Genomic DNA, 25,271 nt, shown 5'->3' on the forward strand with positions numbered 1-25,271 from the left:
GGACGAACGGACGCACAGACCAGAAAACATAATGCCCCTCTACTATCGAAGGTGGGGCATAAAAATAATATTTCCTAAGATTAATATGACAGCGGACAATAGAAGGCAAATGATGGAAGAAGTCAAGTGAGCTTAAAATGAAAATCCTGTTTTGACCCGACTTACTCATGATATAGTATGAGTTTTGCTAATTTGCTAAAAATAAAAGGTCATACAGTGATTTATAGTGCTTACATCTTAATAATTTAGTGTCTGGTGGACATTGTCTCATTAGCAATCACACCACAATTTTTAATTTTTATATTTATATGATATTTATCACCGTGTATCATCGTACAGCGGATATAGGTCCTTACCAAGCGGGCGTGAGTGTTTTTGATCTTACACAGTAATGAAAATCTTTGTTTTGTTCACATAATACCAATGTGTACTTCAATCTAAACATAATTGCTGTTTTAAGAAATGATTTGGTCGTAGGTTGATGGTTAGAGATGTCTCATTATTTTCCCAAAACGAGGGATAACTAAAACATTGTAAAAGCATGTGCAAATACTTGTCAAAGAAGTTGGCCCTCGTCTCATCTGATATAATTCTATATTCATTGCAACTCTTTTTCTGATAGAAGGTCAATGTGTGTGTGTAATAAGTATAGCTGTTTCAATAATTGGCATTGAAATCTTTCATTCATATGTTATTTTTCGATATTTCATTGCTAAAAAAGTGTTGTGTACAGTGTTTAGCTGACCACATAAATCCTTATGTATGGTGCATAATTATGTTGTTGTACACCGTACACAAAAACATTATTCTTATACTCGTTTATTACCCAAAATGTTTTAAGGAATGAGTAATCACAGGTAGGTTTATGATTGGTGACTATTACTTTGGCCCTGTATTAGGTTTCTTTCAGATAAAACATGTAAATGTCTCAACAACTATATCGAAATTGAAAGTTGGTGTTGACATTCACAACTTTTTGCACTTGTACAAGTTAATTGTTCTTATTAGAATATCAAATTTGTTTTATGAATAGGAAAAAATCGATGCGAAAATTATTTGGGGCAGGAATTTCAAATATTGAGAAATGTACATTGAATATTGATCAAGCAAAACAAAGATTTTCTTTACCGTGTAAATCGATCATGCCTGCTTGCTTAGTACCGTTATCCGGTGTACTGATGATACACTGTGTTTATATGTTCCCATTAACTGCTATTTATCCAACATATTGGTTTGCATTCATATTATCCTTAAAGCTTAACACTAAGCAGAGCCTCTTGCTTTTCAACATCACTGATATTAATTATAAGCATTAAGAAGGGGAGTTATAACTCACTAACAGTTTGTTACATCTTTACTTCCAAGAAAATAGCATAACAGGCTACAACAATGAAGTAATACATCTGAACATTACATTAATGTTATACATTGTTCTTCATTTTCACATTTCATTTTCAGTTTGTATGATAACAGTTGCAACAAGTGAATAACTGGTATCCTATAACAGATGAAATCAGCAGAGTAAACCTATCTGACAATGATACTGTACTCTGATAGTCATTTTAAAATGAAAAACATGATTCAAAAGTTCATTTTTCTAAAATGAAAAACATGATTTTAAAGTTCATCTTATCTACAATAATGTGGTAGAAAGTTAACTTTGGTCAATTGTTCAATAAATAATTATTACTGACATCAACATGTACAAGTTTCACAAATAAGTGTTGATTTCCCTTTCATTTTGTTCAATCTGATCCTGATTCTGATCCTTTGTGTGATGATTCTGGTGTTGCTAAGATCTCCTCATCAGACGGCAGCTGTAACAAAATAAAAAAAATTGTTATTATACAACAAAAATTTAACATTAGAATATTTCTAATAGATGATGGAAACCTGCTTAATGTCAATTCTAATATGACATGCTTCTATCACTTTGTAAACAACACCGTGATAAAATAAATACTCGATATATCTATATTGAGCGCAGACTCTGAAATCTACATAATAGTATGTTACAAAATACCTCTTACAGAACCCATTTGCAAATGCTGCCTATTTTATCGTTTTAAAAATTGCAATCGGAAACAGACTACATAAATTCCATTTGTATTCAGATGCATAACAAACATAATAAATGCACAAGAACTCGGAGAAATCAACAAAATGAAAATAAAATAAAATTCCCAAAAAATCCATTCATGCTTTTGAAGCATTTAAGTCATTTCAAAACATGACGTCAAACAAATGAAAACGCTAAACGCTGAATGTTTTTTTGTTATGTAAACCATGAAGTTTGTATAATATTGCATTAAAATGAATTTTTGAGGTAGGGTTAGCTTTATTTTCTATCTTTTGCATTAAGTGCATATTTACTGATTTCAGCAAGTCAACATGGCAGCTTCTTATATTAGTTACGAAATGTCAACTTTCATTTGACGATAGATTACGAAAAGAATATGTAAATCAAAAGGGCAAACGTTGAGTTTGAGAATTAAAAGAATTATTTACATCTTTTCTAGCGGTTATTTACAAAATAATTCATGCAAGCTACATATTTTTAGAATTTTTTAGTTTTATCTCACAGGGAGTAAAAAGGAACAGCCACATACATGGCAAACCCAACCTGGCTTCAGTTTTTTAATAACAGTATTTGTCCTATTAAAATCCAAGAAATCTATGGTTTTGCATGAATTATTTCTTAAACATATCTCACATTAAACTGTCATATGTCATATCTCCACTCAGGCCTAAATTAAAATATTGTTTGTTTGCCCTTTTCCGACCCTATGTTTTGAAACAGGGTAGGTAGGTAGGTAAAATATTTTATTTTTTTCCCCAAAAAAATAACTTGGCTCCGTATATTATTTGTCATGGGTAGGCAGGTTGGTATAATATTTTATTTTATAGATACAAACTCTGCATAATGTCATTTGTGTCCGGTTTTTTTTGCAAATAAGTTTTCTGGGACTATTAGTTTAAAAAAAAATATCACGTAGAATGTGAAGCTAATTCATATGCACAGTACTATTTTGTTTTAAAATATCAAAATATAGAGCTGTGCCGCATATCTTCAACATTTATATGCCTGGAACATTGAAGAGTTTGAACTTGCACTTATATTCTGTACTACGTACCTTGTATGCTAACCTTAACATTTTCTGTAAAAAATAACTTTGTACTGATAAGATATGTCCGGACAGACATACATAACTAGTAGAAAAAGTCCCTAGAGTGTTAAAAAACATCGTGTGTGCCTTTGTTTCCAATCAAAATGCTACAAGACTTAAAACTCAGACCATTGTCACGTATTTTACATCACATTTGTAAATGATCTGTATGGACAACTTGGCGATTTTACTGCCAGATATTCTCCTCTTTACAGGGTTTTGTCACTTTTGATTCAAATCAGATATAAATAATATAGCGGCATCGTTATTATAATCATCCTGATCAGCGGATCACAAAAGGCCATCCCTACAAAGAATACAACACGTGTCTGTTCACAAATTAGTTTGTACACACGTTGATAATTTTGTAACAAACGAACTTATTTGTAAATGAACCACAGGGGCTTGTTACAATTGCCGGGTTTACTATCCATACGAACCCGTAAAAAAACACAAGGGAGGAAGCTAATTTGTGACAATGCTTCAAATTATTGTTGTAAATTTTTTCTAAGACTTTCACTTACTTTGTGACCTGGATAAATATGTTCCCACTTGAATTATCTCTCCAATGACATATATTTGTTACCATAAGTAACCTATATAACTATTGTAATCCTTAAAACAAACTCGACATTTCTAAAATAGAACGAATCGAGGCCCTAAATTTGAAAATGAAAGAACTAAAGCGACATCTACCGGAAAAGGTATTTTCGGCTGTCTCGGGAGTTTACATAAATATGATGATGAAAGACAGTATATTCCGAAAAATTCCCGCCAATTTTTACATAATTGAAATCAAAAATACCGTAGACTTCCGAAAAGCATAACATTTATGGTAAACACCGGAGAGTGCCGAAAATATATTTTCCGATAGGTGTCGTTTTAGTACTTTCATTTTCAAATTTACGGCCTCGATTCGTTCTATTTCAGAAATGTCGAGTTTGTTTTAAGGATTACAATAGTTATATAGGTTACTTAAGGTAACAAATATATGTCATTGGAGAGATAATTCAAGTGGGAACATATTTATCCAGGTCACAAAGTGAGTGAAAGTCTTAGAAAAAATTTACAACAATAATTTGAAGCATTGTTGCAAATTAGCTTCCTCCCTTGTGTTTTTTTACGGGTTCGTATGGATAGTAAACCCGGCAATTGTAACAAGCCCCTGTGAATGAACCCTGCTCTTTAAGTATAAAGGTACAGAGTAGCATGCGTCATATCATGAATTCAGGAAGCTTTCACATGCTGAACATCGATTTCAAACAAATGCTTTGAAACTTCAAATGCAAGTGTTCATGTCAAACGCTCAGGTGATACCAAACGAACTGGACCTTAAAGATAAAACCCGAGAATTCCAGATAAAATAGTTTTGAGCGGGAAATACAAATATAAGATTTTTGGTAGGAAGGAAAAAATAAAATAAAATAAAATCTTGCTGGTAAATACAAATAAAAGATTTTCAGGCGCAACAAATTTATAGGGTCGGTCGGTAAAGGGCAAACAATCAATATTTTAATTTCAGCCTCATTACATATTAAATAGAACATATAAAGCATTTTAAGGGTGTACTAATACATTATACGCAACAGAGAAGCGTCTATGTGAACAAAAATTTCCAAGGAGAAACTAATTTTAGAGTGGCATACGGGCCAAAAATTTGCAGAAGCTGTAATTCAAAACAGAAGCAGGAAAATCCAAAGAAATAGGAAATCAAATTGGTGTGGCGTCAGAAATCTAAATATAATTTGCACAACTTCATGTTACATAGAAGAATCTGTGTTGAAATCTATCTTTCAGGAGTTGCAAATTAACAGAGCTGCCTAAAATAACTCAAGAACACATAAGTTATCCCTGTGTCGTTCCCCCTCCAAAATAATAGAAAAAAAATCATTACCTCTCCTGCACTACTAGACTTCTCTTCTTCACTTTCTTTTTTCTTTTGTTCCTTCTTTCCCTTTTCCTTTCCTTTTTTCTTTCCTTCCTTAGGCTTTGATTTTTCTTTCTTTATTTTTTTCTTCAGTGGGGCATCCGAGTCTGAGCTAGAGTCACTTGAGATGTATTCTTTGCTCTTATAATTCCCTCCCGCTCCAGCTTTAGTATCAACTGCCTTCTTTGGACTGGATTTCTGAGATTTCTTCTTTTTACTACTACTTGTTGATCTGTTAAAAAAAAAAGAGACAGATTTAAAAACAATTTTTGATTGATTCTCACTCCTAGATATTCATTTCAAGTGTTTTATTGTCCTGTGATGATTTATTTAAATAAAAAAAATGAAAAATTTTAACTAAATAAAACAGGAATTAACTCAATATCGCAAAAATTAAATCACATTAAACATGTTAAAGTCTAAAATCACAAAAACGCAATAATAAATGCACGCAATAATTTGGGAATTTACAGTCATTGACAGTAGATAAGGAATTTATTTTATTTTACAATTTTTTTTTACATTGAGTGTATGGGAGAGAAATTCTTACTTTAGCAGTGCTTATTGAAAAATGACCAAAAAAACTTAAAGGTAGGCTATTTCTAAGTTTAAAATAAAGGATAGGTAGGGAAATAGGAAACACACATATATTATTATTTTTCCAGATTGACATTGTACAGAATGCCCAGTGATGTGGCGTCCATTTGTGAAATGAAACTGACAATTTATCAATTACTTACACTTTGGAAACTTTCCCAGAATAATCTTATTATAGAACTTACAGTCTGCTATCTTCTCCGTCGCCACTTTCCTCACCACTGCCTGCCTCAGGTTTATTTTTCAGATATTCCTCCATAGCAACGTTATATTCTTCCTTTGCTTTGAGAAACTTCTGCTCCCATTCCTACAAAATTTCAAACAGTAGCAGATATTAGTTTTACATAGTAATATTCCTCCTCTGTGTGACCAGAAATACCGAACTTCCAACAACTGTTAATGCTTATGTGGACCGAAACATAAAAAAGTTGGATTAAGCAGGGTGTCAGAATACTCAGGTTTTTTCTGCAAGGATAGGTATATTTTGGAACCAGAAAAATGTGTCCGTTAAAACAGGATGTTGGAATACTCAGGTGTCAGATTAGACAAGTTAAACTGTATTTAAACTTACTCCTCGTTCACTAGCATCCATAGCTCTCCAAAGTTCTCCGCCTTTCTTGGATATATCGGTGAGGGAAGCATCAGGGTTCTTCTCTTTGATATCATTTCTGTTTGTACTGAACCACATCATATAGGATGTCATTGGCCTCTTAGGTTTGTTAGGGTCAACATCTTTCTTCTGCTTCTTCTTCTTTCTTGTTGAACCTTCTTTCTGCAAATGAAGTAAAGAAAAAGGCTGTGACAATTCTATTCCTTTGAAAACATGTTTGCGTGCTTGTTTGATTTTTTTGTTTATAGCCATTTTATGGTATTGAAATAATGAAGTCTTTATTAATATTTTTTTTTTTAATTCTGCATGTTATTTTTCAGTTTTTGTGGATTCATTTATTTTCAGGGGCACCAATTTAATGGATTAAGGAACATTTGTGAATTTGTTGTTGTATAATTTTGTGGTGTTTTAAAAATCGGCATATAAGCCTTTAGAAAATTGTTCTTAGAATTTAAATTCTTGGTTCATCTGATTCAACGAAATCCACAAAAATTGGTATACCACTTATAATTATGAATTTAAAGTAATGTTAATTTGAAATTGTTTTCAAAGACTAGGAAGATGTATAAATATTTTACCACAGTTTTAGCCGTTTTAGATTTCTTTTCTTTCTTTTCCTTTTCTTTCTTCTCTTTCTGTTGTTTCTTTTTCTCTGCCCTTTTTTCTTTGGCTTCTTCGTCTTGCTCTCCATCTTCACTAGCATTATCTCCCCCTGAATCGTACTCGTAGTCTGTTTCACTGTCTGTTGTTGGAGGATTGCTGTCGTATCTATAAAATTATCATCATTTTTACTTTCATATCCACAAAACATATATGTGTTTTTGATTGTTAATATCAGACAAACTTAAAAGCTGGCTTGTCGTGTTTTGGATTTTTTGTCAGATTTTCTAAATCCTCTGGTTTATCCATTTGAATGCCTTTAAAAAATTTGCCCCGGTGACCCCCATTTGTCTTTTTTTAAATCTTTTTCATGTATAATAAGTTATCTATTAAAATCTTATAAAATCTAAATTAGTTTTTAACAGTATTTGAGAACTTCAACTTGTCAATGATAAAGCTATGAAAAGTCAAGAGAGAATATTTTCAAGCCAAAATTTCAATGGCTAATATCTGGAAAACAAGCATGGTGACTTTTATATTTTTTTTGCTTTTTTGGATTTTCTTATTAATCCCCTATCAATATAAACTTGTGGTTTGAAAGTTTATTACTTTGAAACTGAGAAGCAAACTCCCTTAACAAATGGTGACTGAGGATTGCAAACATGTAGTCTCAATCTGGCATTAAGTACAATTATGGGGATATCATTTAACTTTGCAAGATATAAACATGCACAATTCTGATTGGACAAAAGGAGAAAACAAAATCTTATTACTACAGGAAAGCTGTTACAATTCTTGAGTAATTTCTGCCATGTTCAGATATCCCTTATTTTCAACTTCTACAAGAGTTATCTAAAATTTCATTTCCTCTAGACAATTGAAAAGAACAGCTTTTGTAACAGATTTACATAAATGACTGATGGATCAATAATTGTATTTCAACCAAAAAATAGAAATAAAACATTATGAAGAATATTGAAATAAAGAAAAGTCGTTAAAGACCAAGGAGATATTCATGACTCAGAAGTCCAAAAGAATCTGACAACAGAAAAGAATATGACAACATCACGGCAGAAAAACAATATATAACTAAAGGGCAGATAAGTCTACAAAACACTATGCACAAAAAATAAATTGCAAATCGAAGTCCACCGCGTAGGAGATGACTTTTCCTAATAAAAATATGTTGTAAAGCTGTTTCAATATGCGGCCAAATATTGTGTGTTCTTTAACAATACATGAAAAACTCCAAACAACCTTGAACTTTACAGAATCACCACTATAACCTTCTGATATTTAACAATGTCACAGACCAGGGTAAAACTTATTTTTTTCATTTTCAATGGCGTTGTCGCTACTACAATGTTTCTACTTACTCTTCAGCCACTTCACTACCACTCTCACCAGGGTTGAACGATTCATCTGAAAAACATATAAATATCTTTAAACATTTTCATTTAAGATTTCTTACTAAAATTCAGGTAACACAAAAATACTGCATAAAAATATTTAATCATCCTAATCAGTCTCTTATTCTATGTAAACATTACTTATTTCATATTCCAAGACTATAACAAGAATGAGTCTCAAATACATGGATGCCCCATCCGCACTATCATTTTATTTGATCAGTGGACCATGAAAATGGGATAAAATCTCTAATTTGGTATTAAAACTAGAAAGATCATATCATAGGGAACATGTTAAGTTTAAAGTTGATTGGACTTCAACTTCATCAGAAACTACCTCAACCAAAAACTTTAACCTGAAGCAAACCAGAAAACATAAGGTCCAAAACCGCAATTATTTTGTAGTGCATTTCTTTAGAACATAAATGAAAATTAAAAATATCCCACCTGCACTTTCTCAATGAAATTTTTACAGTGAGTTGTACAACTTTTGGGACAAATTATATCAAAATTATAGAAAACTTCATCCGCTCTAACTCAAAACATGGACAATTTTATGTTTAGGGCCTCTTGAAATCTTTTGACAGCTTCTGAAGTTCTAATTTTTAACCTTTTTCAGCTGTATCAAAACACTACTTTACTTTAAAATTCTGGACCCAATCTTTTTTACAGTAATTTCACCCCCTTAATTGCAATTTGATGTATTAAACATGGAGAAATAAATTTGGAAGGGGTATAAAAATTAATGGCAAGTAACCCACTGTCAGCACTCGGGACTATATTTGTGAACAACAAAAATCAAGGGATGTCAATTGTGGTCTCGGACTATTATACCCATAAATTGGGCATAAATAAACCAAATGGACTATTGCATTAAATGGATGTGGGAGGGTTGGAAAGCATTCTCTTGCGTTTGTTTGTTCTCTATTCCTGTCACGAGTGTTGTCATTTTAACTCACTAACTGTAGTTTTTACATTGACATAACATGAGGTTTAGCTAGCCATAACACCAGGTTTAATCCACTGTATAACTTTCTTTCCTACATTCTTTTAATGGAATAGTCCTGTAGTAAAAACAAGAATTTACCTGAGCTATCACTATCGTCATCTTCATCCCCACTGAACCTGTCTTTTCCCTCTTGTTTCATACGTTCTAAATAATGATCAGTGTTTGTTTCTTCATTATCAGAGGCCAAAATATCCTCATCATATTTCTGTTTCTGTAACATAGAAATAAATTTTCGTTTAACGAAAAAATATACAACTTTGGAATATTACACAATATTTCATCAGATTTTTATTTACTGTGGATTTATTATTATTCGTTGGATACCAATTTTCGTGGTTTTCGTGGGTACAGGTAAACCACGAATTCAAATGTACCACGAATATCATTTTTTCAATAGGATTTGTATACAGATTGACAAAACCACGAAATCAAATATCCACGAATATGCAAGTTTTCAGCTATCCACGAAAATTGATACCCACGAATATAAATGAATCCACAGTATTGTGAATTCCAATAGGAGAATAGGAGCCTTACCTGTTCCAGCATAAACCTTAAATTACTCAAACATGCAGTAAGGCCAAAAAAATAATGTGTGTTTCCAATAACATCTTTGAAAAAAATAGAATAGGTGGGTAGGCCATATCATTTTATTTTACATTTCAATTTGAGCTGGTTACCACTAGGGAATCAGTCTGACTTTAACTGTACTTGTTCCAAAATGTCAAAAAAAGTGTTAGGGTATATAGAGTTAGGGGACACAGATGTTTTTTGGTTGTTTTGACCTAAGGACTATTTCAAATTTACATTTAGATCATTTTGTTCTCTGGCAATATCAGTTTATTTTAGATCTATGAGTTTGACTGTACCTCTGGCACTTTTTTTAAGCGAGGTAAAATCATGGTGTAATGTTGAAGTTCTTTTTTTTAATTTTATTTTTGACAGTTGTTGATTTAGTCCAAAACATGACTTATTCACGCCCTACAAGACTTCCAATTTAAATTTTGTGATTTTTTACACCAAACATATTTGAGTTTCATTTTTGCAAGCCCTGAATCTGATCGTCTATTAAAATCAATTAACTTGAATAAATATTTGTATGATTTTTTGTCTTCATCACAAAATTATTGTGGAAATAAATTCCTGTAGAAAATTTCCCCAATTGCAGTATACATGGATGCATCTTACCGATTTGCCTCCAATGTTTTTAACAGACAGTTTCTTCTGTGAAACAAAATCATACAGTTTTCCATATTCATCTCTACAAAATAAAAATATAATACTTATTTACCTTTAAACTTAACAAGCATTATGCGAGTATTGCATGGCAAAAAAATTATTTGTATTTCTATATTTCAATAGCATATATCTTCATCATTGAAAATTTAACATTTTGAATGCATCTACAAATTATTTTGTTGTACATGAAACATACAACCTCCTCGAATAGTGGTGGTTGGGAGGTTTTGACCACTAGAATAGTGGTGTTTGGAAGGTTTTAACCACACGAATAGTGGTGGTTGGAAGGTTTCGACCACTTGAATAGTGGTGGTTGGAAGGTTTTGACCACTTGAATAGTGGTGGTTGGAAGGTTTCGACCACTTGAATAGTGGTGGTTGGAAGGTTTTGACCACCCTTATAGTGGTGGTTGGAAGGTTTTGACCACTCGAATAGTGGTGGTTGGAAGGTTTTGACCACCCTTATAGTGGTGGTTGGAAGGTTTTGACCACTCGAATAGTGGTGGTTGGAAGGTTTTGACCACTCGAATAGTGGTGGTTGGAAGGTTTTGACCACTTGAATAGTGGTGGTTGGAAGGTTTTGACCACTAGAATAGTAGTGGTTGGAAGGTTTTGACCACTCGAATAGTGGTGGTTGGAAGGTTTTGACCACTCGAATAGTGGTGGTTGGAAGGTTTTGACCACTCGAATAGTGGTGGTTGGAAGGTTTTGACCACTTGAATAGTGGTGGTTGGAAGGTTTTGACCACTAGAATTTAGCAAAGGACCAGCACAATTTTGATATTTTGCAATTAAATTAATACTGTAAACCAACTTATTATCGCGGATACTTTATTTCGCGTTTTACCCTTTCTTGACCATTTCGCTGCTGTTTAATTTCGCGATTATCTGATTTATTTGATAAAGTTTATTAAGGAAAGATCAAAGATTGACATATTCGCAACGATTTAGATTCGTGTTTTTTTTTCTACTCGCGAAAGTCGCGAAAATAAATTGGTTTACAGTAAATTTTCTTCAAGGACCCCCAGGGTAAAATTGATTTCAAGAACTCTGGTTAATTTTTCATAGGTTTACTCCCTGACCAGTAAGACTTGTAATGCAAAACATTAATTCAAAATTTAAACAGTGCGACCTACTTTTCTATACCAACAAAGTTGTATGTTGTCCCAGATTTAGTTTCTACATCAAAATCAAAAGATCTTGTATTCCCAGCACTCCTGGCAAAGTTTACGTTACCGATTTCATCAAATCTGATATGCATTGGTGGTTTGTGTACAAAGATAAAACCTCTTTCTAAGGGATACAGGAAACCAGTCGCAGCCTTGTATGAACAGCCAATAGCCTGGGCACCAGAATTCCTACAAAATATAAAGTATTCAACTTTGAAGATACTATTTCATATCCCAATCATAATTAGCTGTGAATATATTTTTTAATCATGTACAATGTTTACAATTCAGAACATCTTTTCTGTTAAATTAAGCTGACTTTCAAGACTATGATTCAGTGGTTGTCTTTGATTTAAGTCTGTCATATTTATTATTTGTCTTTGCTATTGTTTATAAATTATAAAAAAGAATATGTCATATGATTGCCAATGAGACAACTGTCCACAAGAGACAAACAGAAATTAACATAAGGCTGTAAGTTTTCCTGTTTAACATGTTTAAATTATTTCCCATTTTAAATATTTAAGTATTTTATTGTTGACAATATGGTCTCTTTGTTGTAGGCTGTATAGTGACCTTTAATTGTGTATAGATATAAGAAGATGTGGTGTGAGTGCCAATGAGACAACTCTCCATTCAAATAACAATTTATAAAAGTAAACCATTATAGGTTAAGGTATGGTCTTCAACACAGATCCTTGGCTAACACAAAACAACAAGCTATAATAAAAGGCCCTAAAATAACTAACTGTAAAACCATTCAAACAGGAAAACCAACGGTCTAATCTATATAACAAACTGAGAAACAAGAAACACGTGTAAATTACATAAACAAACAACAACTACATCAGATTCCTGACTTAGGACAGGTGCAAACATTCGCAGCAGGATTAAAAATTTTAATGGTACCAAACCTTCTCCCTTTTTCTGTATGTTTGTATGTCCACATCATTTACTCTCATTGATAGCTGTCTCATTGAACATGATAGCCCCTCAAATTTCTTTTATTTAAAAAAAAACTTTTTTATATATCTCATTTATTTTTTCTATCAGAGCATACATACAATTGAATAGAAACAAATTGAACAAGACCTTTTTTTAAATTATCTCTACCTAAATCTATATCTAATTATATATACATACGATTTAAACGTCCCTGGTACTGTTATTTTTCTCGTCGTGACAGACTTGAATATTCTGCTGACCAATTCAAACTCTGGTCCGGACATTTCTTTCTGTAACTTTCCATCAAATTTAGTTTCCAACTCTTCTCTAAAATTCAATAACAGTATTCTCACATTTAACAATGTTTAATAGGACAAGTAATATTCTCTATTGGAATATTTTGCTTATTGGGGATTTTTTAAATTGCATTTCTATGGAATAAAGTATTTCACAATTTGTTACTGAATCCAAGAACTCTTTTATTTGGAATTAATTTTAAATATTTCATTATTTGAGATTTAAAGCTGATTGTGAGATTTGATAAAAATTGAATTTGCACCAAATAATACAAATTATATGAAAATTACAATTTCCTCAATAACTGATCAGTGTATCACTATGATTTTTTAAACAAACACATAATGGCTACTCTATCTTGCTGTTAGTCTTACTCTTTTAACGTGTTTTAATAATAAAGTATACTGGGCCTTTGCACATATTTCGCCTTTCTGAACATTTTGCTGCTATTTTACAAAAATTAATTGTCAAACAAACATTTCAGAATTTAAAATGTTTAAATGTTTCTCTTGCATTTTGTCTAGACAATTGTTTCCATCCTGTTAGTATTCAAAACTGCCCGAAATAGGAGAGCGGCCATTCATTGGTGTCTGTTGCCTTCCAACCCCAAAACAATGCACCCTTCTGCCTTTTCAAATTACATACATACATGACATACTTACTCTGTTAAACTTAAATCTATGGTCATTTCATCTTCCTGGTTAAACAACAGGATCAAGAAATGATATCTGGTCTGTCCTTGTTTGATTGGGGGATCTAAACTGACCTGAAATAGGCATTGGAAATTATAAAGAACAAGAGAAGACTTTTTAAAATATCAACAATTTTTCAGAAATAGAACTCAAGACTGGTTTAGATTCAACAATATCTTTATGTTGCTTAGTCTTTAGTTTTCAATGTTGTTTCTTGTGCACTATTATTTGTCTGTTTGTCTTTTTACTTTTTCAGCCATGGCATTGTCAGTTTATTTTCAATTTTTTAGTTTGACTGTCCATGTAGGATCTTTTGCCCTTTTTCTTCAAATATTATAACAATTATCATGATTATATTAATAATAATACATTTTTTTTAAATTATAAACGGTAAGCACAGTAATTTGCAACAATATCATGAAAATTAACTTCCCCAAGCTCCCCAAAATAAATCCTTTCAGCAGAATTGGAGAGAAGGCTTAAAATATGTTAGCCAAGTACACACTTGTTTTGTATGAACTGATTCAGAAAAATATGAAGAATATTAAGAAAAATAGAAAAGGGGCAAGTGAGAAAAGATATTTAAATCAAAAGCATCCAGTTGTTTCAATATAATAATATTTTCACAAAATAAAGTTTTCATATATAAAATATACATAAGTGCTAAGCATTAGACTAGATAATAAAACTTACCACAAAGAAAACCTGTCTTCCATCTTTGTGTGGAAGTAAAAACAATCGTAATACAGTGGTGTATGGTATTTTATAATCAAATGTTTTACCATGGAGCTGTAGGAAAGTCCCATAAATCTTAATATCATAACGACCTCTGAAAATACAAAAAGGCAGTTTTAGACTATAATATTTACCTTTTATATTAAATTAATCAAATGTGAACCATCTAAACTGAAACAAGTTTTTGATGTTTTTGTTGAAGGCCATCAATTTACTCTAAATGTCTTTTGATATTTATTGTTGTTGTGTTTCTGTCTCAAAGGCTATTACTCCCTTCACTCTATTTTCCCCTTTTATTCATAGTCCTTTATACACACTTAAAAAGAAGTATCTATACTTTTTGGTATGTAGCAGACTTTACTCATAATGACCCTAAAACTGTCCAATATAACCTTCTGAAGTCATGCAACAATCCCTTTTTAACTCTGGTGTCAAATGTTTTAAATTGTGATGCAATATTTCACAGGATTTATTTTGTGGTTTTACATAATGGCAGACTATTTTCATACAAGTGTAAATAGTCTATATTTCAACAGTAACCTTACCTTGGTGTTAAGCACTGTACTTCACTGAGGTTACAGATAGCATCACCTGTAGCTTGTATAATGTCTGCTTTGTCTACTACTTGGTTGTAAAATTCCTATAAAGATATTAATAGAAATTAAATCACAGATAAGGCCATAATAAATAATAGGTTTGTTTGCCCAAACACTACCTACCCAGAAAAAAAACTGCTGACTCAAATTCTTTTATTGTCCTGATTTGAAGATTTTTTTTTTTTTATCAAATAGGTATGAAGACTAATAAACATCTGAAACTTCAATTTCTTTTTTGAAAAAAAAAGAAAATGCCTACTTACATACCCACTGTCTCAACCTTTGGGTAGGGTTTGTGCAAACTAAATTTTGTTTAAGTGTGTCCTAACTAGGTTTACAGTATAAATAATCAGAATAAAGAAATATTATGGTATCTGATTAAACTTTTTAATTTTTTTAAATTAAAAAGAAGTTATTTACATTATGAAATTTCAATGGAATATTTTATCTGTCGCAGTAAAGAGTTTGTCTAAGAAAAATGTATTTGCTTTTTCTTCCTTTCAGTCCAACTCTCCTCTTCTATTTCAATCTAGACTAATTACCCTTTGAATTAATAGGGTAATATAATTGTCAATGATTTAGAGACAGTTTAACTTACGCATCAAACGTTAACACTACTTTTAACACCGTTTCCATTCACATTGTTAACGTCATCATATCTTCTGTTAACGTTGTGCTATTGTTATGTATTATGTTACTATATTGAGTTGAGATTATACGAACAAACAAACCAGATGTCGTTTTACTGCCTGTCCAGACTTTTAGTTAACCCATCCGTCACATACGTAACCAACACAAATCATATGTGTAATTTTCTTTCTAAATGAGGATCTTCAAAATACTAAAGGATACTAAAATAGTCCATACCTGTACAGTATCTTTTTCTGAATCTTTTGGGTCATTAGGTATATGAAATCTGATTTCTGTTAATGAGACTGCTGCATCATCATTCATGTGAAATTCTAAAGTTACTTCGTTCTTCGCTGTCGTTGAATGTGATACATTATTTAAAGGAATTTCAAACGCTAATTTATTGTCAATATCAAATTCTAAGGAGTTTCCTGAAACAAATCAACTTAATTAGCTATTGGTTTTTATATTCAAACATCAATTGCAATATTTCTGCACACCAAAAAAGAATTCTAGAACGAATAAATTAAAAATTAGACAAAAAAAATTATATCATAGATTTTATTCTAAGAAGATTTATCATATTGTCTTGGGTCTTTACAATGAACTTTCACAGCTACAGGGCCAACAATTTTGGGGAGGGATTTTGTAAATTTAGTAGAAGAAATTCCTACAAGACTGGTTGTAATTTTTTATAGCCTAGACTTGTCCCAGGTTAGGAAAGGGTATAGAGCTCACGAAAATGTTAAACAATCCACATGCTGTAGATGCCCGTCTTGTTTTTGTCCCAACTCAGGAGTCTTTTAATTCAGCAGGTGTCTGTTGATGTCTGATATGGACCATAATTTGGTATTCAGCCTTTGGTTTCTTTTTGTATCCTGTTTTATAAGTTCTAAAATTTTAACTTTTATTTTGTGGGTTGTGTTGGTGTTAGAATAGTATGAATGGAACAATTGAGTTTTTCGAGAAAAAATTAATACATTTTGATTCACCGTTTACGTGACATGAAACCAAACAGGAAACCAATCTTTATTTTCTTTATTTTGCACAATATAATTCAAAAGGCATAAATAAACACCATTACTAGTGTTACTTGCTTCATGTTAATATTTAAAATCTATTTTCAATGTTATATTAAGTTTTTTTTAAACCTGACAGGAAACCATAAGAAACCGAAAGCATTTTTTTAGTTTTATTTTATTGCAAAATCTGCTTAAAATAATCTGTACAGTATACTTTTTCTTAAAATCCATCTTAAATGTAACAGTATTATAAAACTCCTAAATATGTGCTTGTTTTGAAAACAATTAGTACAATTTATTCAGAATTTTCCATATTTTTTCCATTGATACAGGATACCATAATCCTTGTATCTTGATGTTTAAGCAAAAAAAATGTATTTATATTTGGTTTTGATATTCCAGTTATATACAATTTATTCCAAATCATTGGCAATGTAACATTCTTTAAATCCAGTAAGGAAAAAAACTTTCAACTTGGAATTAAAATCTTTAAAATAGGCACAATGTGATACTTGTGACCTGTACACCATCTACATGGTTTCCACATTTTAACCTACTTTAGTGGGCTAGAATCAATAAAGTACTTCCTTTCAAGTCATGCATGGTAAAAGTTTACTTCTCCTTTGACAAGTTTATTGCATTTCTGATAAGTGTTTGCAGAACATGAATAAAATATATTAATTAAAAACTGTGACAGGATTCCAACTTTGTACATTCTAAGTGTAACGGTATATTAACATGTATTTGTTATTAAATTATATTTATTCACCTAAAATATCCAGTAATATTTACTGCTGAAGTTAAATCAATCCAACCAGCATTGGTACAATGATAAGAGATGTAATTTCGATTGATTTTTCCAAGGACTCTTTACGTCATTATCGGGAAACGAAGTGTGTTCTAACATCTGTCAAATATGAAATGGATTTTGTCAAGTCATTGGGCATTTAATTTCACACAGGATTGTATGTAACATTATGCACATAGGAAAAATAACAGACCACCGGCGCAATCTCTTTGACAATTGTATTTTCCTCTTTTAAACAAGACGAAACAAGTCTACAGATTATGTTTGCTAACATCCCGTTGGAAACAAAAACAATGTTTAGACCTAGTATTTCGTACATCCGGCCGTAATGGCGTTATCACATGTTAGTCACATGTTTCACGTATGACCGGAAAAGGTTAGAACTTAAGGACAAAAACAATTTTAATAAATAACTGGACTTCTGTTTCGTGTGAAATGTAACGCATAACGACAACGTAATTTTCTTACTTAATTATTACGAAGATCAAAACAAGAATGTAAATCATCTCGGATTTACCTGTTTGAACATCTCGCGAGAGTTCATATTTGCATATTGTTTTTAAGAATTCTATTACAACAAAGCAGATTACATCATCTAAAAATTGCGTTACGAAATCGGACACAAAAATCACGCCACTGTTCTTACATCTGCTACATAAATACTTATAGTTCTTGGCATTTTCTTCTCACTATTCTTATTGGTTGATGTTCTTTGTTATTTGAAAGCAAAAGTTACAAATTTGCCGGTGACGATTATCTATAAATCAGTCAGCGTTATGCTCTTCGGAAGCAATAAGTAACGCGAGAAACGACACAAAAATACGGTTGTAGAATCTTTGAAATTCATATATTTTAAATTTTTTTCTAGGGAAGAGTAGCATACACTTGTATGTTGATAAAAATAATGGCATCTTTAGATGTAGTTGCAACTTTTCTTACAGTAATTCACATTTTATCACTTTTCTATAGTTATAGGAAACGGAGCCCAATAGCAAATTATGGTCCATATATGTTTATCCTTTCTTTTGTGAACATGATGAAAGGCCACTGTCTCTTTTTTTTATTAATTATTTAACATTTTTTCATACCAGGGTGTTTTCTAGTCGACTCTATGGTGTGGATTTGCTCATTGTTGAAGGCACTACCGTTACCTATAATTTCTTAAATTTAAGCATCATTAGGACAACAACTCATTATTCATATTATGGTCAAGTATGAAATCTGTAATGTGTAAATAAATGGATATATCATATAATGTTTAACTGAACAATATTAAAATACAGGTATTCAACAGGCACTAGCACTGTTCCTCTAATTATCAATTAAGTGTAAATTCAGAAATTATTGTGTGCATTTATTATTGATATTATGTTATTTAAAAAAAAAGGTGATAAAATGCAATGTTAATCTCTGTCAAATTGAAAAAATAATCCTGTTAAAATCATATAAAAAAAAAAATTAAAATGTGAGTTTAAATTATTGCAATTATAACCTGGTGCCATTTATAGCATAAATACAAACATCACAATAATATCTGAATTTACAGTACATGTTATCTTTACCTTCAAATTTAGCCAGACCCCAATTCCATCCTTTGACTGATACGTCTCTTTTCTCTAAACTCACACTGTAATATTTTGAAATGAAAGAAGCAAGCTTCTCAAAGTCCTGAAAGACAAAAATATCTCAACATACAAAGTATCTGGGCTTTCTATATCTAAAACAGTTGCACTGGGTGCAAGCTTCTCAAAGGTCCTGAAAGACAAAAATATCTCAACATACAAAGTATCTGGGCTTTCTATATCTAAAACAGTTGCACTGGGTGCAAGCTTCTCAAAAGTCCTGAAAGACAAAAATATCTCAAAATACAAAAGCATCTGGGCTTTTTATAATTCTAAAACAGTTATTAATGGTCTCATGTTCATCTTTTTTCTTTTTTTTTCTGATCTAAGATATACCATGACTGGGAGAAATACAAAGTAAAACCAACAAATAAGTAATGATAAAATGAATAAACTAAAATTATCAAGAAAATATATTTTACACAGAAAAAAATTAACAACAAGCATGACTAGCTTACAGTAACTGTGAGTACTCTCAGATCAGAAATTGTGTCTTATTATTGTTGAGATTTACATGTCCACATCCACCTGCTTTGTGTTTTTGTTAGGTGTATTTCTAGGGAGCTACCATTTGATTTTTAGGGGGGGGCCTAGGATGAATTTTTTTTTAAGATTATTCTGACTTTTTTTTACCTAAATTGTTATTCTGACTTTTTTTTTTGCAAGTGTCTCATCCTGCCTTTTTTTTTTTTAACTCAAAACTCCTGTCCTACCTATTTTTTTTAAATTTCATCCTAGCCCCCCCCCTATAAAAATCAAATGGTAGCTCCCTTATTTGTATCTATCTGATGAGTTGAGTCTTTTTTTAATGATTTTTATAGTTTGTTCTTATGTTGTACTGTTACACCACTGTCCAAGGTTAGTGGAAGGTTTGGATCCCTCTAACATGTTTGTTTTTCCTAAAACAATTTGTACATTAATTAGGTCGCTTGTTTTCTCACTGAATTGTTTTACACTTGTGATTTCAGGGCATTTTATAAAGCTGACTATGCATTATTGAAGACTGTATGGTGACCAGTAGCTTTTAACTTCTGTGTCATTTGGTCTCTTTTAGAGAGTTGTCTCATTGGCAATCATACCAAATCTTCTTTTTTATATCTATATAGAGAGGCCTAATGGGTTATTTTCGTTCTTCGTGATCAGCGCATTTTCGCTATTGTGATCCGTTTTTGTACAGATTTTTTTTCACTTTTTTTATATTTTCGTGATCTATTATCATGGAAATTTATTTTCTGTGAATTGTGACAAAACAATCAACATGTGAACCTTCATGAGACCCCTGTCCCCATCATGCCCCTTTATAATATCAGGATTATCAACATTATGGTGAGAATATTACAAGAATAGTTTTAATAACTAACATTCATCATCAATCAACTTTTTCTTTTCAATGTACTTACATCATCTTTAAAGCCATCAAATCTGTGAACATTTCCATTGTTAAGTCTGAACTTTAAACAGTGACCTCTTGCCCTTTTCAACCACTCTGATGTATTCACCTCCATTCCTGTGAACTGTTCAACTTTTCCTGTTTTATTGTTCTTAAAAATTACACTATTACTTTGAAGTTTTAATCTTCCTGGGTTCTAAAAAATAAACACAAAGCACATTCATTATGAATAATAATATTAAAATCAAAGAGACGATTGCCATTGTTTTCATTGACACATGTATACATGTAGCTGGATAATATTATTTTCAAAACAAATTCAACTGCACATGAACATGATGTAAAATGTAATATACATAATCTGAATAGTTACAAAATAGCCATCCTGGATAAAAGTGTATGAACATGTACAATATACTTAGGTCTATTGTGTTTTAGTTTTGTACTATCAATTCTAAGTTTACTTTCCTCAGCAGTCACCCAGTCTCAGAGTGAGAGAATCAAAGGTATTTCATTTTGTATCTTACATGTATCACCTATTTTCCTAATTTAATTCTTGGAGGAACCCCATTCCTAACTCTTTAAATATTTAATTTCCTTTGAGTCAGTGATCATGACTCCTTTCCGTACACATTCCTCTGTTTAAATTGCAATCGTTTTTAATATAATACGACGTTTAACAACAGAACCAGTTAATTTTTCTCAACGTGTTGTTTTGATTGAGAATTCACGGAAGTTACTTCCGGAAGGGAGACAACTTGAAACGATAATATGGAAGACTCCATTTCGCCTGAATGGGTGTTGTAATTACTTTTACGATGTGGACTATATTTATTTTAATTGAAATGATGCATATGATTTAAAATTATGCAACAACAATAACCCTCAATAGCAGACATATATAGAAAGGATCCCATGAGTTATGAATTAATCAATTGAGTGGGGAATCCAGAGCAAACATTCAATCTAATACCCCTTGAAGTCAAGAAAACTATGTGCATGTGCATAATTACCTACACAAACCATGGAGCAAGAACGTTCATTAATTAAACGACCTATATGGTTCTCTGAAGTACATTATCATGATTATCAAATAACAGTTTCATAACAGTGACATATAAGAAAAACTCCACTTCAGTTCTTATATGACAGAAATAAATTTATGGGAATTCAGAGAACTCTCGCATTTTTATCACAACTGGGAAATTCCCTTTGATGTGTTTCTAAATTTATAAAAACACTAAATATAAATACTGCTGACAATTCTGATTTTCCGTGTTGCTAAAAACACACATATAAGTCAAGGGAAATATCAAACATGAAGATTTGAAAAGAACATTATAGGAGAGTTGTTTAAGTTCAATCCATATGTTTGTTTTTATCTTTTAAACCAAGACAATCATAAGAATCTGAGATGATCCTTAATGTTTAGAATAAAATGGTTGACGTGAGGGCATTCTAAACAGGTTGACGTGAGGGCATGGCCCCTGAGCCAATGGTATAAGTCTACAGATTGCTTGAAAGCAATCGTATCCCAAAAATGTTCAAACGACTCAGTAAATATTTGTATACATAAATATTGCAACATCTATTACTTCTCATTCTCTCTGTGTTCAGGTGTCTACATTAAAACAATACATCTATAGAGAGAACACTTTAAAGACTTGTAACTATAATTATTGATAAATTGTATAAATGTGCAAGATCATTGGACCCCTTTCATAAGAATAAGTAATAGACAGGCTGGTACTCATCAGCATCAGACTCATAAGTGGGACACTTTTATCTATCAGGATTTAACTCTTGTTTCATAAGTGTGGAAATTTAACAGGCATGTATTCATTAAGGTGGTACCTAACACTACAGGGAGATAACTCTGTAAAATCAGCTGAACGTTTTAATTACGTCGTGTTGTAAAGGGAATATTAAGCTTCTCAATGATCAAAATAAGCATTTGTCAAACTGCTATATAACCAGTGTATTTTTTCTGATAAAACGATTGGTTCAAATTTTTTGCAATTTTTATATTTTTGTCAAAGGGTCAAAGTAAATACTTTGTCAAAATTTTATGAAAATTAAACGACCCAAATTAATTTTAGTTAAAGTGTTGGGTACCACCTTAATCAGTTGGTTACAGATGTTTTCAATCAAATGTGATAAGTCGGTAGACATGATAGACATGGTAGAAAGCATTGCCAAATTGACTGATACCAAACCCACTCATCCCCTGGAATTAAGTCCTGTCATTTCCCTTCTTATGTATACTGCAAACGCTAACAGGTCTGAGCTGTAATCTTCATATAAAAGCTCTTTAAAGCCTTTAAATTAGTTTAAAATCGACACAAGTACGGGTAGCTGCAGAATCGTAGCTTTTAGGTCCTTCTACTATTTTTTTACTATTTGCAGACCATAGAGCTACGGATTTTTTCTATTTCAAAACGTTCAGAATTGCGACCCAGGTTCAGGTCACACTTATTGATTTTCCCAAAAAAATATTGGTTATAATCAATGCAAAGATTGTCAATATATATAGTTCGTTTCGATAGATATTTTTCTAGGATATGATGTACCTATTTATGTTTGAATATTCATTTCCTAAAGTACAGGGAGTTGCCAGGCCTAAAATATGTCAGAAAATTATTATTAAACTCCATTTTCATAAGTAAGCAAGTTATTCAACAAGAGGGTGCGAGTTGTTTACAATTTATTAGGCAATTTAAGGTTCATCATAACAAATGGACAAATATGGCCGTATTTTTACCTCAAAAACTACTCTGTGTACAGACTTACCTGTGCTGTTTGAAAAGTTTTAATGCCTAGCATCCACTAGATATATAAAAGTTAAATGCATTTTGTGTTTAAGAAAGATAAAATCTTTCTTGGTTTTTGCTGGGCATTTTTTTTCCTTTCTTCAGAAGGTGCAAAAATAAACAAACACCTGCATTACTTTGATACTGTCCACTCACTGACTCAGATAAACTCTTTAACTCACCTATAGTTGTGAAGATACCTGGTGTCCAGGTCAATTAAGGACAATGAAAACAATACAAACCGGTTTTTTACCTGAGGGAGCATCTCATAGTTGTTCCACAACTTAGTCAATTTTCACACCTTTTGCATGAAGGAAAAAAAATGCCCATCAAAATCCAAAAGAGATTTTATCTTTCTGAAACACAAAATGGATTTAACTTTTTTATATCTAGTGGATGCTAGGGATTAAAACTTTTTCAACTTTACAGGTAAGTCTGTACTCAGAGTAATTTTTGGCATGTAAATATGTAAGCCAAAAAAGTGTCCCATGAAATTGTGTCCTCTAGAACATTATTTCACAGTTCAGCTGTGAAATTTTGTTCATGGGACAAAATATCACATTTGTAAACCATAAAATAGTGTCTCCCATAGTGAAAAATTGTCCCTAGTACTTGCACATAATTTCATGGATGTTTTATAAAAATAGGTCACAAATTAAGGACAATATTTCATAGTGTAGCTATTTTTTTCTGTCCCTATAGAAGGGAAATAATTTAGAAATCATTGAAATGTTTTAATCAATTAGTTAAATCATAGTTCAAAACAATTCAGATTCCTATTGCTTATTTAAATACAAATGTCAATTTAGTCTTAATATTTTTTGTTAAAATTTTTTTTTGGGTATTAAACAGGACTTTTATGCAATATGGACATAATTTCACTATGAAAAAATGTCCAACGAAGGTCACAATAGAATCTCTTGTCAATTGGGACACTTTTACATAGAGGTGGACAATATTTTATAATAAAATTATGTCCTGGACCAAATTTCATAGATCATATCTGTGAAATTTTGTTCATGGGACATAGTTTCATGGGGGACACTATGTAATCCTACAAATACAGCCATATTTGTCCGTTTGTTATGATGAACCTTAATAGAAAGTTGGCAGAGTTAGTTGAAAGGGGCGAGTTGGTTGTGGTCTAGTCCAAATAATTATGACGTTTGGCAAGGCTATTTTTATTTTTTTTCTGGGACGCCTTCCTACGTTCCCAGAAAAAAAAAAATAGCCTTGCCAGACGTCATAATTATTTGGACTAGTTGTGGTCTATTTCAGTATAACCAGTTGTATAGCTTTCTATCGTTACACAAAACAGATGTCTTCACATTTTACTGATATTTAAGGTGAAAATACTAACAACAGCTCCTCTTATTTCTTGAACGACGTCACCATATTCCTGAAAGTCGCTCATTGTTAGAGAATTTAAGAAATTGCTGATCTATTCATGTGCGTTTTCCCTCAAAATAATAAAGTGGACCAACCGGGATTATTTCCGGTTTAAGATTTATATTTGATTCTGCTAACGTTTGATTCAGATTCATTAGTTTTTATATTTTTTATGAAAAATTTCAAAGAGAAAAGATAATTGTCAAAAATAATTCAATAAAATAAAAATTGGTACATTTTATACAGGAAAACGGACAAAAAAATATGATTCTGACGGTTCTCTAAATGGGAAGAAAAAAATAGCGGGAAAAAGGTAGAATAATAAGGTAAAAACCTGTACTGTGTATCCGTACCTGCACCACATAACTGGGTGTACAGAAACATGTATTTACAACATATATTTTATAAATACACCCAGTAAAATACAACAGTTGGTTTATTAAGTTTGGTCATTGGTTTTTTATAACCATCAATGATCTGACTATTTTTCTAGTCATTTTAAAGTAAGACAAGGTGGAAATCTCTCTGCTTTCTTTTTCTCGGCCTATCTAAATGATCTTGTTTTACAATTGCACGATGGTTTGGCCTAAGCTGTGTATCTGAATAGATT

The 25,271-nt window shown here is 31.7% G+C and overlaps 1 protein-coding gene across 1 annotated transcript; it reads right to left on the reverse strand.

Moving 5' to 3' along the window:
• Positions 1-1,339: 1,339 nt before the first annotated feature.
• Positions 1,340-24,781, reverse strand: LOC134681239 (FACT complex subunit SSRP1-like). Its single transcript, XM_063540763.1, has 17 exons — positions 24,633-24,781; positions 20,473-20,658; positions 19,013-19,118; positions 15,858-16,051; positions 14,940-15,034; positions 14,353-14,488; positions 13,630-13,733; positions 12,869-12,997; positions 11,693-11,914; positions 10,508-10,580; positions 9,398-9,530; positions 8,278-8,323; positions 6,880-7,069; positions 6,263-6,463; positions 5,877-5,998; positions 5,062-5,326; positions 1,340-1,817 (listed from the first exon to the last, which is right to left on the reverse strand). The coding sequence occupies exons 1-17, from the start codon at positions 24,684-24,686 to the stop codon at positions 1,746-1,748; spliced, it is 2,328 nt and encodes a 775-aa protein (XP_063396833.1). The 5' UTR covers positions 24,687-24,781; the 3' UTR covers positions 1,340-1,745.
• Between the last annotated feature and the right edge of the window lie 490 nt (positions 24,782-25,271).

Source organism: Mytilus trossulus, chromosome 8 (genome assembly GCF_036588685.1).
Source record: "Mytilus trossulus isolate FHL-02 chromosome 8, PNRI_Mtr1.1.1.hap1, whole genome shotgun sequence".
Lineage (NCBI taxonomy): Eukaryota > Metazoa > Mollusca > Bivalvia > Mytilida > Mytilidae > Mytilus > Mytilus trossulus.